Source organism: Festucalex cinctus, chromosome 1 (assembly GCF_051991245.1).
Source record: "Festucalex cinctus isolate MCC-2025b chromosome 1, RoL_Fcin_1.0, whole genome shotgun sequence".
Taxonomy (NCBI): Eukaryota; Metazoa; Chordata; class Actinopteri; order Syngnathiformes; family Syngnathidae; genus Festucalex; species Festucalex cinctus.
In genome coordinates, this window is record NC_135411.1 from 66,278,631 (window position 1) to 66,296,602 (window position 17,972).

At 41.5% G+C, this 17,972-nt stretch overlaps 2 protein-coding genes across 5 annotated transcripts in view; one reads left to right on the forward strand and one right to left on the reverse strand.

Annotated features, from left to right (window-relative positions):
• LOC144005600 (sentrin-specific protease 5-like) overlaps positions 1 to 3,433 on the forward strand; it is a 21,099-nt gene extending 17,666 nt beyond the window's left edge. Inside the window, exons 9-11 of one of the 2 annotated variants that reach the window (XR_013279623.1) lie at positions 13 to 208; positions 291 to 384; positions 3,174 to 3,222. Coding sequence is in view for 1 of the 2 variants with exons in the window: in XM_077503926.1 (XP_077360052.1) it covers positions 13 to 96; positions 158 to 208; positions 291 to 401 (246 nt within the window). In the remaining variant the exon portion in view is untranslated. Of the gene's footprint in view, positions 1 to 12; positions 209 to 290 lie in introns of both variants that reach the window. The other variant, XM_077503926.1, reaches the window with a different exon arrangement.
• LOC144005587 (protein crumbs homolog 1-like) lies at positions 2,458 to 15,587 on the reverse strand. Of its 3 annotated transcripts, none has more exons than XM_077503901.1 (8): positions 15,430 to 15,587; positions 13,128 to 14,075; positions 10,135 to 10,685; positions 9,561 to 9,726; positions 7,392 to 8,295; positions 5,055 to 5,096; positions 4,157 to 4,279; positions 2,458 to 3,401 (listed from the first exon to the last, which is right to left on the reverse strand). In XM_077503901.1, exons 1-8 carry the CDS (start codon positions 15,476 to 15,478, stop codon positions 3,149 to 3,151), a joined length of 3,036 nt encoding a protein of 1,011 aa, XP_077360027.1. In that variant the 5' UTR covers positions 15,479 to 15,587; the 3' UTR covers positions 2,458 to 3,148. The 3 variants fall into 3 exon arrangements, 2 of the variants coding, with proteins under 2 accessions (XP_077360027.1, XP_077360037.1); XR_013279620.1 differs by lacking the exon at positions 2,458 to 3,401 and adding an exon at positions 4,770 to 4,850 and having other exon boundaries at positions 4,165 to 4,279; XM_077503911.1 differs by lacking the exons at positions 2,458 to 3,401; positions 4,157 to 4,279 and adding an exon at positions 4,596 to 4,850.
• Between the last annotated feature and the right edge of the window lie 2,385 nt (positions 15,588 to 17,972).

Below are 17,972 nucleotides of genomic sequence, written 5' to 3' on the forward strand. Positions count from 1 at the left end.
TGCTCACCGCAGAACATCGTGACGTACTTGATGGCGGAAGCGAGAGAGAAACAACACGTTTCTTTCATAAGCGGTTGGACCGTGTCATTCAATGAGGTAGGACCAGCCAGAAAAAAAAAAAAAAACCTACTGCTGAGTTTGTGTTTTCTTTTCCCAGAATCTCCCACAACAAACCAATGAGAATGACTGCGGTGTATTTGTCTTGGAGGTACTTTCCACAGCTCGTACGCTTGACCAATGTCAACCCGATTCATTAAATCAAAAACATTTTTTTGTTTTGTTCTTTACAGTATTCCAGATGCCTCGCCTTAGCTCAGCCGATTTGCTTTTCACAAAGAAACATACCAAAGATACGCAAACGGATCTACAAAGAGCTCTGTGAATGTAAGCTCCATGAATAGGCTCAATAATCATATACTGCTCACAAAAAGTTGGGGATTTTCAGGTGAAACTCAGGATTCACAAAAACATAAATGCACACAAGGTGAACTTGATTTGACCTTCTCTAAACATTTTTTTTCATGTCCAACTGTTCAAGCCTTTCAGAGAGTGGCTTCAGCAGGTTTTATCAGCGATACAGAGAAACCGGAGGAGTCACATAAATGTATAAAAGTAGTCGCTCTTGAGAAATGTTCATGGCTTTAAGAGAATGACTGCTCCAGCAGTTTCGTCTTGTCATCAGTGGTGGTCGAAGCAGGCTTTCCGCTGCCTTTGTGATTTGTCAAGAACAGATCCTGTTTTGAGAAACTTGGCATGACTAACGTAGCTTGTACACGCTAAGCAGCATCATGACCGTCATTAAACGACTCAAACCGGCACTGAACTGTAGTCATAGACAGAGAAACTTCGCAATGGCAAGGCTTCAGACAGGATGCTTCCACCAGAGGGAAGTGATTTGATGAGCTTAGAGTGTCACCGAGTATCATTAGGAAGTCTCTCAGACAGACAGACAAGTGGATGTCCTTGGAAAGAAATATATTTTAAAAAACCTGCAACAGTGAGTTACGCAAAACGTACTGAAACATTGAGCAGTGTGGCATGTGTGTTCAAAAAGCACAAGTTAAGTTCACCTTACAGAACTTATATTGGATTTTATGTTCAACCAAAAATTGCACTTGAGAGCCAAATATCCCTTAACTTGTTGTGAGTTTGAACATTTCTCTTTAGAACTCATCATCATCCCAATTGCAGCTGTATAGCAGTGTAGTCTCAAACGCATCTTGTAATAGGTTGCAATTTTCATGCTTCTTATGTGATTACGGTATAAATATTATTAAGCCAAGGCACTTGTACGCACATGCACGCACACCCATACACTCAAAACGTTCCAAATGTATATATTAGGCAAGGGCCGATTACTGGTTTGACGAATTCACATAATTTTCAAAAGTCGAGGTACTGGTTGTCACAGGTAATGAGTGCTTTTTTTTTTTTTATAAATGAGGGGCTTCTAAGGAGGGCACGGGAATTGAAATAATTAGCCTTTTTATTTTATTTTATTTTTTAGTTAATTACCTCCAATTGTTTTCCTTCTCTTGAGCATGGAGGGAGGGCTGAGCAATTACACACGGAGAAGAAGGAGAAGGAGGAGGAGGGAGTGAGCAAGACGATAAACACTACAAACACGAATGTCGTATTGTTCTGTTGATAATGTGTAAAAGTGCCAGCAGGTATTAGTTAGCCCCAAGGACAGCATGAGTAGCCCACATTCTCTTCTAAAAAATAGCTCACCAATGACGGGACACTGTGACTTACTAAGAAAAACTAAAACGCAAGTTTAACATTTACTTATCTATTATTTATTTTATTTATTTATTTCTTATTTAAACTTAACATGGGTCATGTTTCTTCTGTACCAATTATTCTATGTTTTGTTTAAAAATAAAATAGATTATGTTCAATGAAAAAAAAAAGTTTTTATTTAGCCAAATATCTCAAAAAAGGTCATTTCAGAGCTATAGTTATAATGCTGTGGTCCAACGATATTTTTGCTCACAGTTATCATGCCATAACAATCCAATATTGGCCCATGTCTAGTATATACTGAATTAAAGCTGAACACTTCTCAGTTTGCTCTCAAAACTGCTTATTAAATGTGAAATCTGGATCTGATGATCATTCATCACGGATTGATTTCTTTAATATTAAAATAACATGACATTTGACAAACATCCTGTTTGACTTGACCAAGTGAGCCTTAATATAGTCTCACAACTGCGTACTTGTAATGTTGAAGATTTGTTCCTATATTTTTGGGGTGTTTCCTGTATTGTGTTTTTGATCCTGTGTAAATCATTTAAAAATCTAAACTGTACTTATTGTTTTATTTGTTGCCCGCAATAGTAGATGGCACAATAGAAGCTGAATATTTTGTTAATAGAAGCAGAATCAGAAGTAATATATTTTCTTGTTTGTATAGGCTACAGAAATTAAAGCCTTTCACAAGGAATTTTTTAATTCAAAGTTTGATTTATTGTTTCAGCCAGGTACGCTGTCCAAGGAATGCAATCCAGCATGTTCTCAATATAGTTTACACAATGGGGCAATGTTTTGATTTTATTGGTATAAACTCTCTTACAGTTCATAACTTGATTGTCTCACAGAACAGCTAAAACATGCCTTGATCAGAAAACAGTAATTCACATTCAAAATGAGGGGCTAAGGCACAAGACACTGTGCTCTTCAGTATGATACATATTTTCAGTATGATACACATTTAAATGAAATTACACAGAATAGAATTGTCATTTGGAGATCAGTCTATTCAGATCAATCAACAGAGCTTTCTATTTCTGTCCAAATCTATATTATACAATAACACAACAATTGGACCATAATTATGTGCATAAGTTGAACAAGAAATACAGAAACATTGAAAAAGCGTAATCAGATTTTGCCAGAAAGCTTGACTGCAGTTCTTGTAGGGCTGGCTGCTCAATTGATTGTATTGATTAAGTGGTTTATGTGTCAAGAAAACCCCCACATTCCGGACTTCAAAACACATTGCAGCTGACAGAAGTCTGATTTGAAAAAAAAGAAAAAAAAGAAAGATATAATTTTATGGCCTTATCACCCAGCCCAAGGTTCTTGTTTTTGCCCTCGTTCATGTTTGCATTATTTTTTAACAGTGTTTGTGTACAAACGTGAGCTAATCATTAACCTGAAACCCCCAGTCGATTTCAGGCTCGTCGTCCAGGCGTATGATGAGGTAGGACACCAGCTGGAACAGGTTCTGCCACAGGCCCAGGAAGACGTATATGTAAAAGTCACTGACGTCTATTTGGCAGTGGATACCAGAGTAATTCAAATCACACACGCACTCAAATCTGTTGATGTAGTTGAGGCAAAAGCCTCCATTCATACATGGGGCAGAGGCACACTCGTCCACGTCCTTTTCGCACCTGCAGCCAAAATAAAGGAGATAAATCATCTATCACTGTTTCCAAACCTTTATTGATCATAATTTGGAGCAATCCAATCAACCGCGTTGAATTTGACTGTATGAATACTTTTTTATTTTTTTCCCTTTTTTTTTTGTGTCAAAATAAAATCATTTTAAAAAGTGATTTGTTTGTACTGTAGGCTATGTATGACTCCTCATGCCATGTCTTGCAATGTTGCCTCTTTCTTTTGTCATTTCGGACTATCAAGGTCTCCATTCGCTTTCATTTCCATCACTTTACCCCTGTCACGCCGCCACCAGAGTGGCGGGTCATGCTTTTATTTGTCACAGTCAGTGCATGGAAGCGTCCCACAGTCCTTATGTCCTCGTTCATGTTGCCAAGTGTTTTTGCGTTTTTTCCTCCCCAGTGGAGCGCCTTTTGTTACCCCTTTTGCCTTGTGCCCTTTTTCCTTCCTAGCGGAGCGCTTTTCGTTGTCCCCAGTACCTTTTGCCTGTTTTTTCCTCCCTAGTGGAGCGCTTTTTGTTCTCCACCTTTTTGCTTCCCCGTTCTCCTCTCAGTTTGAGAGGAGACACCTGTTGGCCGGAAATAAACCTGCTGCCTTGGTGGCTTACCTTACGCCTGCGTCTGAGTCCTTCTTTACCTCGCCTTGTCAACCCCAAGCATTTGGTTTTGTATTTCTGGCCCCCACATGTGTTCAATTAGTGCAACATAGGTGTGGAACTAAAAGGAAATGCGAATGATACATGTCCTACCATTCTCCTGAGAAGCCAGGTAGACAGAAACAACTGTTGTCCACTACTGAGCAATTCCCTCCATTAAAGCAGCTGAAGTTCCATCTCGTACCGCTACATTTTGACTCAGGAAGCTGAGGAAGACTAGACAGACCAAGACGACAACAAAAGAATACGAACATTAGAATGTTTTATATTAGCTTAGTGTGCTAATGCTAATCGTGATTGCTAACTGTTTAGCATAGGCTAATTTTGTTGATATTTAATTAATAATGCATATGCACATAAGATAATAATTCATTAGCTATTTATCCACTCAATTCAACTTTCAACTATATATATATATATATATATATATATATATATATATATATATATATATATATATATATATATATATATATATATATATATATATATATATATATATATAACTTGATGAATGATAATTTTACTTAAATGGATGTTTGAAAACAGTTCTGAAAAAATAAATACAATATACAAACATTGTACTTGTCAAGTTAACTGTACTTAATTCATTTACTGTACTGCAGCCTGCGTATCACTCGTGGCAGCCGCACTGCACTTTGAAAATCCATCCATCAATTGTGAATAGCCTACCACTTATCCTTACAAGGATCGTGGGTGTGCTTGAGCCTATCCCAGCTGACTTTGGGCGACCTGGAGGGTTCACCCTGAACTGGTCGGTAGACAACTGCAGGTCACATAAAGACACTTTAGGGTGTGTTTCGTGTTTTTAGAATGCAGGAGGAAGCTGGAATACCCAGAGAAGACCCATGATAGTACGCTGAGGGCTTGCAAACTATGCTAATGCATGTGCTAACCAGCAGTCCACCGTCCTGTTTAACTGCTGTCATGTCAAAAATTCTATTTGAGTCATTCATGTTGAGGCACTTACGGTTTTGTCTCAATGTACCATGGGATGTCGGGAATTTTCTCACTGTAAGAGACATGTTTTCATTAGTACAAGATGTAAGACAAGATGTTTCAGGGCATGGAATGCCGTTTGAACTTTTTTTTTTTTTTTTTAAATCCAGCCAAGGTTCATTTGCTTGCACAATTTTTGTCCTCATTAGTAACACAGTTCAGCACACTAGTAGACAACGTCATCTTACTAGTATTAACGTTTTCCCGCTACTCCGACATTTCTGCACATTTGTAAGACAACATTGGCATGCTAGGACATCTACCGATTATTAGTGAGGCAGAACTGCACATTAGTCTGTGCGCAACTAGTAGTGAAGCTGACAAGCAGAATTAATATACAGTAATGATTGTCACTAGAGAATTACTCTTTGTGTATTTAACCAAACAAATTTTGTCTTACAAAAGTCTGCTTAGCTTAATGCTAACTAACAATGCCTAGTGCCAATGATGGGTTAACTATCCATCCATCCATCCATTTTCTTGACCGCTCATTCCTCACAAGGGTCGCGGGGGGTGCTGGCGCCTATCTCAGCTGGCTCTGGGCAGTAGGCGGGGGACCCTGGAGTGGTTGCATGGGTTAACAAATAACCTCTAAATGGGGTTGTTATACTGATCTGAATATATGACTGGATATAGGCCAAGGATTGTGAAGTCGCGAGGCCGCCATATTGCTCCTCCCAAGAAACCTTTCTCTGCATACGATTCTATACATTCACAGTATCGAAATTAGAGAATATTTTAGACAGTACTGAGTAAAAACAGCATGATTTATGGTGTTCTAAATTGTGTTTGTTTCATGTTTACAAACGTTCCATCCTCGTCGCTTTTGGTCACATGGAAGATGACCCGGAAGTGTTTACGGAGTGGAGATTGCGCATGCAAAGTTTTTTGCGAGGGAAGGCAAAGTTGTTGTTTTTTCTACCTTGTCACCTTAGGGGCTCCGTAAATATTGGGGTCTTAGGAACTGAGAAAAGAAAAAGGGGGTCTTCAAAGCAGCACATAGCGTCCACTTTATTATTTTTATTTCATTTATTTTTTTTACTTGTTAAAAAATAGTGACCATCAACAAACCCCCCATCCCGCCTCCGGCCTTATACTAACTGCCTATGAGCTGTATATCTCTCATCTGTATGTATACCGTATAGTTTATACAGTAGTCTGCCCGTGAGGTGGGAGGAGCAAGATGGCCGCCCTGTGACTTCAATGGCTTGCACAGGCATTATGGGCTATCCAGTCATATATTCAGGTCAGTGGGTTGTTGTAATACTTAAAGCAAGCTGCTAGAACAAATTAATTGCATTTACATTCGTTTCACTCGGGAACGGTGATTTAAAGGGATAATTCGGATTTTTTGATTGACATGAATCTCTATTTCATCCTCACCTCCAGTGTGTGCAATCAGCACTGACTTATTACCCCCTGACAGCGTTCGGTGTTGGTCGAGAGGACAGTAGTCCAGCAAATTGGCTGGGGCCACTTAAATAAAGCGTTTTTCTTCTAAACACAATTTGTGTTCAAAAGAGTGATTCATTTGCATCACAAACTCTCTCCTGAAAAAAAGTCAGAAGCCATTACCGCCGGGCACTACTTTTCTGTTCGTTCGTATCACTGCGTGGCGCCAGCCCCTGCATGCAGCTGATAGACGCACACTAATCTACAAGTTGTTTGTGTTTTCGAAGGCGGAAGGCGAGACTATCAGCTCTCTGCAGGGCGACGCGCAGTGGTACGAATGAACAGAAAAATAGTGCCCTGGGGTAATAGAGTCTGACTTTTTTTCAGGAGGGAGTTTTGTGACGCAAATGTATCAGTCTTTTGAACACAAATAGTTTTTAGAAGAAAAACGCTTTATTTCCGTGACCCCAGCCAGCTTGCTGGACTATTTTCCTCTCGTCCAACACCGGACCAGAACTTGCATCACAGAACGCTGTCAGGGGTAAGTCAGTGCTGATCGCACACGCTGGAGGTGAGGATGAAATAGAGATTCATGTCAAAAAATCTAAACTATCTCTTAAGATACGAGTGTTCTGACTTACGATGGCGGTCGATCAATTAAACTGGTGGCCCGGGGCACCACTATTTGAATGTTTGTATATTTTGGGTCACTGGAGGAAAAGTCATCAAATTTTTGGGGTGAAAGAATCATTTTTAGGGTATTTTATTTCTTTCAAACATCAAAATGGGTCAAACTTAACACGACCAGTATGTAAAAGTTAAGCTGGATATTTACAAAAAAAAAAAAAAAAAATGCTCAAATGGCTTTCCATACATGTTCAATTTTTGGTTTTCTTAATGATGAATAAAAACTAACTTGCAATATTGTCCAGTCAGGTTCTGGGGGCAGAGGCACGAGTAGCTCTGGAATCCCTTGAGGCATGTCGCGCCATTGTTGCAATTGTTATTCTCACAAAAATCCACATTCATCTCACACTGCGCCCCCGTGTACCCTCTCTCACACACACACTGGTAGCCCCCAGGAATGTTGCTACAGTTTCCACGAACGCACGGCTTGGCCACGCAGGGGTCGCTCGGCTCTTTGCACAATGGACCGCTCCACGTCGAGGGGCAGTTGCAATGATGCAGGTCAAACCGATCCTCACATGCACCTTGGTTCTGACAAGGGTTGGGAACACATACGCTCGCCCCCCAGCAACCGTGGTGTGGACTGGCGTTGACGTTCAACTGCGAAAACTGCTCTTCCTGAGGTCTGAGAAGTTTCAAGTCTGTGTCCAAGTGGTAAGGAAGTAAAAGGCCTCCGACTTCTACAGGACCCAAACATCCAGAGAAACTCACTGGGGAGTCCAAGCTCAGCCCACCTAGGAAAATGTCTGCTCCCTCCGAAAGAAAATCCAAATCCCCAACACCTAACATGGACATTTCTGCTCTACTCCCATCCACATCTATAATCCATTTAGGGGCTGGATCGTCCATGCTGAGGCTCAGAGAATGCCACTCTCCATCACTGACTGGACCCTCACTCTGTATGGACGAACTGTCTTGGTCCACTCCAGCCCGGTTCACCACAACTACTCGGGAGTCCTGAAGGGAGACAGTGATGTATTTGGAGCCCCTTTGCGCATGCAATATGGTGGCAGCAGGCTGTCTTGTGCGGAAGCTGAGAGAGACGCCGCTGAGACTGACGGTGCGTTTGTTCTTCCCATTGTTCCGGTAATGCATAATTCCACTTTCTGGACGAATTGTTACACTGGAAAGACCTATCGAAGGGAAGAAAACGTGACTTTAAGGCAACTTTTGAATACTGACCATTCTTTAGAGGAAGTCAGTAGTTCAACACATTGTAGCAGTCTTCAGCCACCCATCAGATTTGTTATTTTCACAATGCCATAATTATCACATGTATATAATTATAACATTTTTCTATTTGATTTCACGTATCATTTGGACGGATGTGAGGCCATCAGATTTTGACAGCTGAGGCTTTGCAGTTTGGAAATCATGCCATTTAGTTGCCCATGGCTCATCCACTGACAATGGGACAGTGATGCAAAATTGCCATCTGGCACATAGTTTTTCTGTCTTGACTGCAGTTTTGCGCCAGTTTGATACGTTTTACAGCCGCCACACTACTCCAGCAGTTTACACTAGCCATGACGAGTTTCTCGAAACAGAATTTGTTCTCAATAAAGCATGCAGCAAAAGGCCTGCTACTACTACCACCATGGGCGAAAACACCAAACTCCTGGAGCAGGCGTTAGCACAAAGCCAAGGAAAGTCTACTTAACGGGTTGCACTGGAACTCAGCATCAACAAAAGCTTGATTTAGTGAGAATGACAACTTTACTCAGGTTGTTGAGCATCATAACCTTCTGCTCTAGGAGTTTTGTGTTTTCATTAGCTTTTCTGCATGTTTTATCAAGAACAAATCCTGTTTCGAGAAACACTGAAGAATTTCTGGTTACAACAACAGTTGTACAAAACATCCTGAAACATTGAACAGTTCGACATTCAAAAGTTTAGAGTTGGAGTTTTAGTTTTAGAAGTTCACCTTTAAAGGTTGTTGTTGCAATATAGGTTCATCCTGAAATTCCACCCCAAAGCCCAATATCCTAAAGTTAAAGTGAATAGTGTAAATATCCTTTCACTGAGTATATGTTCATACTGTCTAAGGTCTATACCCCCCCAGGTGAACATGTGACATTTCCTGCAGGACTCGTCATCGCAAACCACCACCGACATGTGGCTGTAGACTTAATCTGACCAGGGCTTAGCACGTCTTAGAGGAATCCTATAGCGCATCTCTGCCTCAACTCTATTCCCTCCTGCAATCAGCCGCTCTGTAATTAATCGGTGCCTTTGCACCAGCCATTGGACCGAGGAGACCACATACACTTCCCTCCAGAGTTTACAAGTCAAGTTTAGAAATGCTATGTGGCCTTCATTTCTTTCTAATAACAGTGTCACTATGTTCATACACCAATGAATTTTCAGGCAAGACAAGTGTGAAACATCTGTCACTCACACTCAAAGCCATGCAAGCTCTGCCGGCATACAGTGGAGGCGGGACAGGGAGAGAGGTCACACCATTTCACCTCCTCGCAGCTCTGCCCTGCCGTGTTGGGGGGGCAGTTACAGGTGAAGTCGTCCCACATGGAGTAACACACACCACCATTGAGACAGGGGTTCACCTACAGCAGAGGAAAAAGAGCTCAAATCGATCTACTGAGGCAAATGTTGAATGTTTGTCATCACAGGGAGTGTGTTCGAACAAGAATTTAGCTGAATTTGGTAGAAAACATGCTCCCTGCAATAATTTGTACAAAGTACAGTATATCCATACATTTATTTTCTGTTGTGATTATCCTCATTATGTTCACGAGGGAGCATATGACGCTCGTAGTAGCATCTGATGATTTATTTTGTCCAATCAGATTTCAGCCTTTATGGGTTGCATGTTGATCCAATCTGCCTATTGCCCACGGAATCATTAGTGCAGGTCTATGCACATGGCACAGTTGCAGGCTGTTTAGTTTCTATAGTTACAACCTCTTCACTGGAGGCTTTTGTACCACCAGTCTTAAATTGTCAGGACTTACCGCACAGGGGTTGTCACTGCTGCATCCTGGCGCAACACTTATCAGCTGTTCCAGTTTGTAAGATTCCACAGCAGTTGTTATGGGATAGAACTGAAGTCGCTTATTGTTCATCCTCAGATCCTGGACACATCCTTTAAAGTAGCCTCCAAATGTGGCTGAGGCCCTCGGGTCCGCTAGTCCACCCACAAAGACCCGATCCCCGTGATGGGCCCAGATGTGTCTTATTGGGAGAGAACCTTGTACCTGGGCCGACTGGATCAGGATTGCCTCTAGACCTTCTAGCTTCACAGTCACCAGATGAAAATGGCCATCACTGATCACTTTTTGGCCAAGCAAGGTTTCAAAGTTGTTGACTTGAATTTTGACCCTGCCCTGATCCAGCCAAAGTCGGAGGTACTGACTAGTGCTGTTGGCCAGGATCAGCAGGAGGCCTCTGGGCTGCCTGGTTCGAATGAACATGGAAACAGTCAAAGTGTCACCAGGGTCGTCATCTATTGAGAAGACGGCGTAACTTTCCAAGGCTTTGCTCCCGAACCTTGCAGTGACGTACTCTGGGAAGGGAAACAAAGTTATTCTGTATTATGGAGCAAACATTATTTACAAATAGAGTATTTCATAAAAGTGAGTGCACCCCTCATATTTTTGTATTATATCTTTTCATGAGACCACACAAAAGAAATGACACTGCTATAATGTAAAGTACTATAGTCAGTGTATAGCTTGTATAACAGTATACATTTACTCTCCCCTGAAATTAACTCAACACACAGCCATTAATGTCTAAACAGCTGGCAACAAAAGTGAATACATGCTTATGTGAAAATGTCTAAACCATCCCCTCCTAGGCCTCATGTGAATCATTAGCGTTGCAAAGATTCTCTCTCATACTGGTCACTGAAGTTCATATGGCAGCCATGCTTCCGTCAACTTGCCCAAGGGCAGATGTCAAGTCAAGTCAAGTCATCTTTATTTATATAGTTGTGGCTACTTAAGTAACTTATCGCCACCAGAGTGAAAATGTGTGAGCGCACGAATAATGTATCCACTGTGAAGCATCTGTGAGAGTCCAAAAAAGCGCAATATAAATTTGAAACATTATTATTATTTAAAAAAAAAAAAAAACGGTAGTTGGACGAATATGTGCAACATGACGTATGGTGTTTCACAGGGTTCAATTCTGGGGCCTCTGCTGTTTTCATTGTATCTGCTGCCACTGGGTTCCATCTTAAGAAAACAGTGGTGGTTAGAGTTGAGTTTAGTGATGGGATTCAGGGTCGTAACTGCATCATTGCAATGAGAAGTTGAACAATTCTAGTCCAACACAGTTACCGGGTAGCTATCTAAAAAAAAAAAAAAACTAAAGCAACACTTCATTAAGCTGCATAGGGTATAGGGTATACAACAACACAACACTTGTGAAGAGAGCCAGATTCAATGAAATGGATACTCTCCCTGTACATTTTGTTTACCAGTAAATACTATACCTATGACTTTAATTTGGGAGAAAATTATTATTTATTTTGTTTGTTTTTCAACAAAGAAGGGTTCGGTGAATGCGCATAGGAAAGTTCAATACCTCCAACAAGGTTAAGAACCACTGCTATGGAGTCATTGTTGTCCCATGGAACAATGTAATACAAATATTTACAAGAACGTGAGAGAGCTACTTATTTTTGTGAGATACTGAAGATCTCAGGCATAGTCTAGCCTTAGCGTGATTCGGTAAGACGCTTTAATTTATCTAGATCAGCTTCTCAAACCCACGTTTTTGTAAATCCTTTGCCCAGGTGTTCCCCGAATGCCTCCTCCTTGCATGTGTCTGAACTGTATGCTATTTCTACCTGTAAGCTCCTTTAAAGTCTGCTGACTAACCTTACTATCTTGTGGTATGGCAGAAAGCCACACCACAGGATAGTAAGGTTAGTGACCTGCTTGCCTTTTCTTAGTCATATTTCAATCAATCACTCCTTTATTTATATAGCACCTGTCATGCTTAAAAAGCCATACCATACCTTAACCTTTAAACATTAATGGGTCATGGCGAGATTAAATGGTACGTGGTTCCTTTAGAACATAGGAAAGGCCAGTACTGGGATGACATGGTTCAGTGGTAGAATGGTCTTCACCCATCCATGAGGTTGTGGGTTTGATCCTCACCCCTGGTGACCATGTTGAAGTGCCCTTGAGCAAGACACTCAACCCCAATTTTCTCCCAGTTGGCATAGCTGCAGCTGACCATTGGTGTGTGAACGGGCGAGTCAGTGAACTTTGTTGGTGGCCTGTTGCTGCAAAGAATTATGGGTAACGTCTTGTAAATGTTGGTCAAGAGTAACCTATACTAAAGGAGGTTTAAAGGTTTAATTGAGCCAACTTTCCAAAGCATCTTTAGAATAACTGTTCCTTCAAGTATTCTCATTTGAATAAGATAGGAAAAATAGAAAAACGTAACCCAAAGCAAAAACCTGATTCCGAAGAGGTCGTTAGAATTTAACAACCTTTCTTCCAAGTCCTACCAGGTCATCCATCCATCCATCCATCCATCCATCCATTTTCTTGAGCGCTTATTCCTTCACAAGGGTCGCGGGGGGTGCTGGCGCCTATCTCAGCCGGCTCTAGGCAGTAGGTGGGGGACACCCTGGACTGGTCGCCAGCCAATCGCAGGGCACACAGAGACGAACAACCATCCACACTCACAAGCACACCTAGGGACAATTCGGAGTGCCCAATTAACCTGCCATGCATGTCTTTGGAATGTGGGAGGAGACCGGAGTACCCGGAGAAGACCCACACAGGCATGGGGAGAAGATGCAAACTCCACCCAGGAAGGCCGGACCCTGGACTCGAACCGGAGTCCTCAGAACTGGGAGGCGAATGTGCTAACCACTCAACTACCGTGCCGCCCCCTACCAGGTCATCTCACTCAAATAGGAGAAGAAAGTTCCAAAGCAAAAACCAGAATCTGAAGAGGCCCATATACTTCTGTAACATCTTACCGTCTTCACAGTTGCCGCCCTCATAAGGTCTTTGGCACTCGCACATGTAACTCCTCCATCCCTGGCTCACGCAGCGGCCTCGATTCTGGCATGGTCCTTTGTCACATTTGTCGTTATCGTTGCATCCCATTGTCACATTAACCTGAGCATCAGAACCCTTCCCCGTTGCATCAGGCACCACCAGATGGGAGTCCACGAGCACATCTCTGAAACAACCCAAAAAAGCATATGGGGGTTCTGTCTTGTTGCCTGGAGTTACTCCTATGAAGAGGCTTTGACGTTCTGTCCCAGGTTGAGGGAGAGCAGAGGCTGCCTCAAGAACTTGGACCTCGGTTTTGCTTTCCCTGACACAGGTTCCCTCAGTACAGAGGAGTCGGATCAGGCTGACCACTCCACCGAGTGAGGCTTCTAGTGTGTGCCATTTGTTGTTGGAAATAAATTCTGGTAGCTGCTGAACCAATGTGCTGGATCCTTGGTTTTTGAGACTGTGGAGGCACAGATGTCCATCCATTAACTCAATGCTAAGGAGGAGGCCGGCCACTCTTCGTTGCAAGAGAGTCCCAACAAGTCTTTCTGTCCGGAAGCTGAGTGTAACATTCAGAGGGGCTTCTGGCTCAACAAGATGAGTGTCTATGTACATGTAACCTTGGCTCTCAAATGAAAAAACAGTGGAGGTCTGGCATTTGGAGCCTGAGAAGCCAGCAAGGCAGATGCATGAGTAAGAGTGTTTCCCGTGTATAAGTACAGGTGAGCAGATTCCACCATTTTCGCATTGGTTGTCATCGCAGCCCGAAAGTGCAACAGTGCAGGTCTGCCCCCCGTAAAGACGGCCGTGTACGGTCTGCTGGGAGCAAAGGCATCTGAAGCCGCCAAGGTGACTCTCACACACGCCACCATTTCGGCATGGCTGCAGTTCACATCCGGTGATGTTCCCATCAGAGAGAATACCTAGAAAGAGAAGATTGCATCATTGATACTGCTTGTTAGGAAATGAGTTGAGTTGAATTTGCTGCCACCATACAGCCCTCATATCAAGTTTGTGCACACAAGTTAAAGCAAAAAAATCAGCCCACCGACTGCTTGTATCTCAAAAAATTTGTGTGTGTATTGTGCAAGTCGTAAAGAGGAAGTCAACCATAGACATTTCTCGACAGTAATATGTTATATGTGACCTATAGTCTAAACATAACATTCTGATTATTATTGCATTCATGGAATACGAATTAGAGAGCAAAATCCAGCTGTTTTTATCCTCAGGGGGCGGCCATTTTGACACTGTCGACTGAAGATGACATCACAGTTGCTCAGGGCTCAGGCAACGAACAATCACAGCTCACCTGTTTTCTGAAGCTGAGCTGTGATTAGTTGTTACCTGAGACCTGAGCAAATGTGATGTAATTTTCACTCGATAGCAAGTGGCAAAATGGCCACCTTCTGATAGTGATAAAAACTGCTGGATTTTGCTGCTTAACTCGCATTCCACTAACTCAAAATACTATATTTAGGCTTGTGGGGCTGCATAGAATTTTCAGGGTTGTTTTTTTTTTTTTTTTTTTGATTGCCACTTTATCTGAAGTGAAATCCTAACCTTTTTCAGATAAGTCCCAAGTTACTGTGACAAAAATCACCAAATTAAGTTAAGTCCACGCTACATTTCAAGCAACTCGACTCAAATTATACAATCTTATTTTGTAGGGGTCTAACAATAACTAATTTGAATCTGAAAATTGCTTTTGATTTAAAAGATGGGAGTACGTCAAAACATTCCACTTTAAAATGTATCGAGATATGTTTCAAATTGTCTTTTATCGGAGATACATATTTAAAGGAAATGCTACATTTACAGTACAAATTAATTCATTTATATACTCAACAAAAATATAAACGCAAATATAAACACAACACTTTTGTTTTTGTACATGTTTTTGTTTTTTTATGATATGAACTCAGATTTAAAATCTTTTTCCACATGTACAATATCACCATTTCTCTCAAGTATTGTTCACAAACCAGTCTAAATCTCTGATAGTGAGCACTTCTCCTTTGCCAAGATAATCCATCCCACAACCAGTCATACTGATTGGTTTTCTGGGTTAGTGTCTTTCAAAAGTTTAGGGTCAAAATTAAAATTAAACATTTTTATGAAAAAAAGCACATTTTTTAAATTAAATATAACATTACATTAATCTAAAACACAGACTAGACATGGTAAACAAACAAACAAGCTTTACAAAATGAGGACCTTTCTAAATGACACCCATTCTATTGAACAGTAGTGTACACTATCTATATGTCCGCCTACCTTCAAAAAGCCACCACAAAATCCAAACATACACGATGAATTTTAACATTGTCCTCCTCAAGTCCTCCAAATTAATAGCTATTCAGGAAGGTCTTCATTTTACACCAAATCCATCTGGGGAATTATATGCAGCTCCATTCTCATGGCTGCTCCTCCATGCACGCATGTGTGCTCAGTGGCACGCCTGCGTCGTCGCAAGCCAAGATTGGAGAGATTAAGCTAATGCACTTACAATGTCTTACACTTTAATTGTGTTGGCAAAGGGAGTGCTCCAACCAGGAGGATAATTTCAGCGATCCTTCCAAGGAAGATCTGACTCTGAACTGTGTTTTTATTGGAAAACAGGATGTGCTTCACTGGAGACAATGTACAATTAAAAATGTAATTAAAAAGTGTAGAAGTGGTCGATATGAAAGTAGTAAGAAAAATCCCTGTGTCATTTATTTTTGGCTACAAATGAGTTTTAACACAGGAATACATACAAATGCATGTCCGTGTGGACGCATTGACATTTTCTCCACTGTCTTCTAACTAAGGACAATAGCGATAAAAAAAAAGAAAAAAAAGTCTTTATTGTCATTGTAACAGTAACAATGAAATTCTCCAAAGTTGTTAAAAAAAACAAATGTATTCTCTCCATATAGATGCACATTATTTTACATGCTGTGAATCGGGCACATGTGCATGTACTGCAACATCCATCCATCCATCCATCCATCCATCCATCCATCCATCCATTTTCTTAACCTCTTACTCCTCACAAGAGTTGCAGGGGATGCTGGAGCCTATCCCAGCTAGCTTTGGGCAATAGGCGGGTCACACCCTGAACTGGTTACCAGTTAATTGCAAGGCACACAGAGACAAAGAACCAGACACACACACAAGCACACCTTGGGACAATGCATAGCCCCCAATTAACCTGCCATGCATGTCTTTGAAATGTGTGAGGAGACCGGAGTACCCGAAGAAGACCTACGCAGGCACAGGGAGAACTAAACAACTACCACATGTAGGCCCCTACCCCTGCCTTTAAAGGCCCGGTCTGCTGTTTTCACTCAGGAAAAGGCACTTTTTAAATACAGAATTTAAACAAACAAACTACTTCTCCATTTACAGCTCTGGGCTTCTCTTAATGTCTGGTGGTGATTTTGTCCTAAATCCCCCCCAGCCTGTATCACTCATTCACAAATGTAAGCCTCTGTGAGTGAGTGAGTGAGTGAGTGAGTGAGTGAGTGAGTGAGTGAGTGAGTGAGTGAGTGAGTGAGTGAAAAAATAATAATAATCCGTGCGTGCTGTCAAGTTGCCGCGGGAGTGACGTCACGCAGCCGACAAATTCGCCTGTCCCTGTTTGCGACACGCCAACCCCCGCTCTGCGATTTGCTGGAGGGGTATAAACACTCTTTCCACAGAAACGTCCCGCTGTTTACAAAACAAACACAAAATGGCAAAATACAGGCGATGGGGGTGGGGGTTTAGGAAAAAATCAACACCAGACATTAAGAGAAGCCCAGACCTGTAAATTGAGAAGAAGTTTGTCTGTTTAAATCCTGTATTTAAAAAGTGCCTTTTCCTGAGTGAAAACAGCAGACTGGGCCTTTAAAGGAAAGGTAAGGGGTCGTATGTTTTTTTTGTTTTTTTGTTTTTTTTCCCCCCCAAGAAAGAAGAACAACAAAGATATTTTTGTCGGGATAAAACGTCTACTCTTACCACAATAATGCTGTATTTTGCCAAGTTTAAAGTTGAAATGAGTAAAGAAGCATTTCCTTAAAAAAAAAAGGGGGAAAGTATAATACAGTATTCTCAAAAAATGAACTTTATGACTGTAAAAAAAAATCTCTTAATAAAAAAAAAATACTTTATTCATGCAGGGACGTCAGATTTATGTAATCAAGGCTAAGGTATAGGCAGGAGTATTTTTTTTTTTTTCCTATGCTATGTTGCTATGTTTTTTTTTGTTTTTTTGTTTTTTTGCATGCCAGACCCCTATACTGTTATGAACTTGAAAGAAAATTATACAACACAATTATTTATTGTATTTTTTTTTTTTGTACGCCCAGTATTTGATTCTGTTTCAGTAAACCACGATACACATTCATTTCCTGAGAAAAATCCGTATTTTGGTGTTCATTCACTTTTTCAACATGGAACTTTAAATAGATGCAATGTGATTAAAAAGCGATAAGATTAGACATATGATCAACATTTCTCATCGTTTTGGTAATACTGTGCATTTTTTTTTAAACTGCAAAGAGACTGTGGACATCCATCCATCCAACCGGACCCGTCGCCATGGGCGGGCCTTGGGGGTCCGTGCCCGCCCTGTCAGTCAGCCGTGCCCGCCCTAGCAAGATGACTCACCAACTATTCGTCCTATCAGTCACGTAAACTTGCGCCTTCTGTTTTAAGTCAAGCATGGCGTGCCAGCCAACCACATACCTCCTTTCAAGTTTGGCTGTGATTGACAACTAAGCAAGCCAATGACAATCAGGATCCGGAGGGGTGGGGTTGGGTGGGGTTAGACGCGCGCTCTGCAGACGTGCAAA

What these genes read in the sequence shown, in the direction of transcription:
- LOC144005587 (XM_077503901.1), bottom strand. Translation starts at nt 15,478, where the DNA reads ATGTTAAAATTCATCGTGTATGTTTGGATTTTGTGGTGGCTTTTTGAA. An exon ending in TTTGTGGTGGCTTTTTGAAG is followed by an intron (nt 14,076 to 15,429) that starts GTAGGCGGACAT and finishes TTCTCTTTCTAG; the next exon opens with GTATTCTCTCTGATGGGAAC. An exon ending in GGGCGGCAACTGTGAAGACG is followed by an intron (nt 10,686 to 13,127) that starts GTAAGATGTTAC and finishes TTCCCTTCCCAG; the next exon opens with AGTACGTCACTGCAAGGTTC.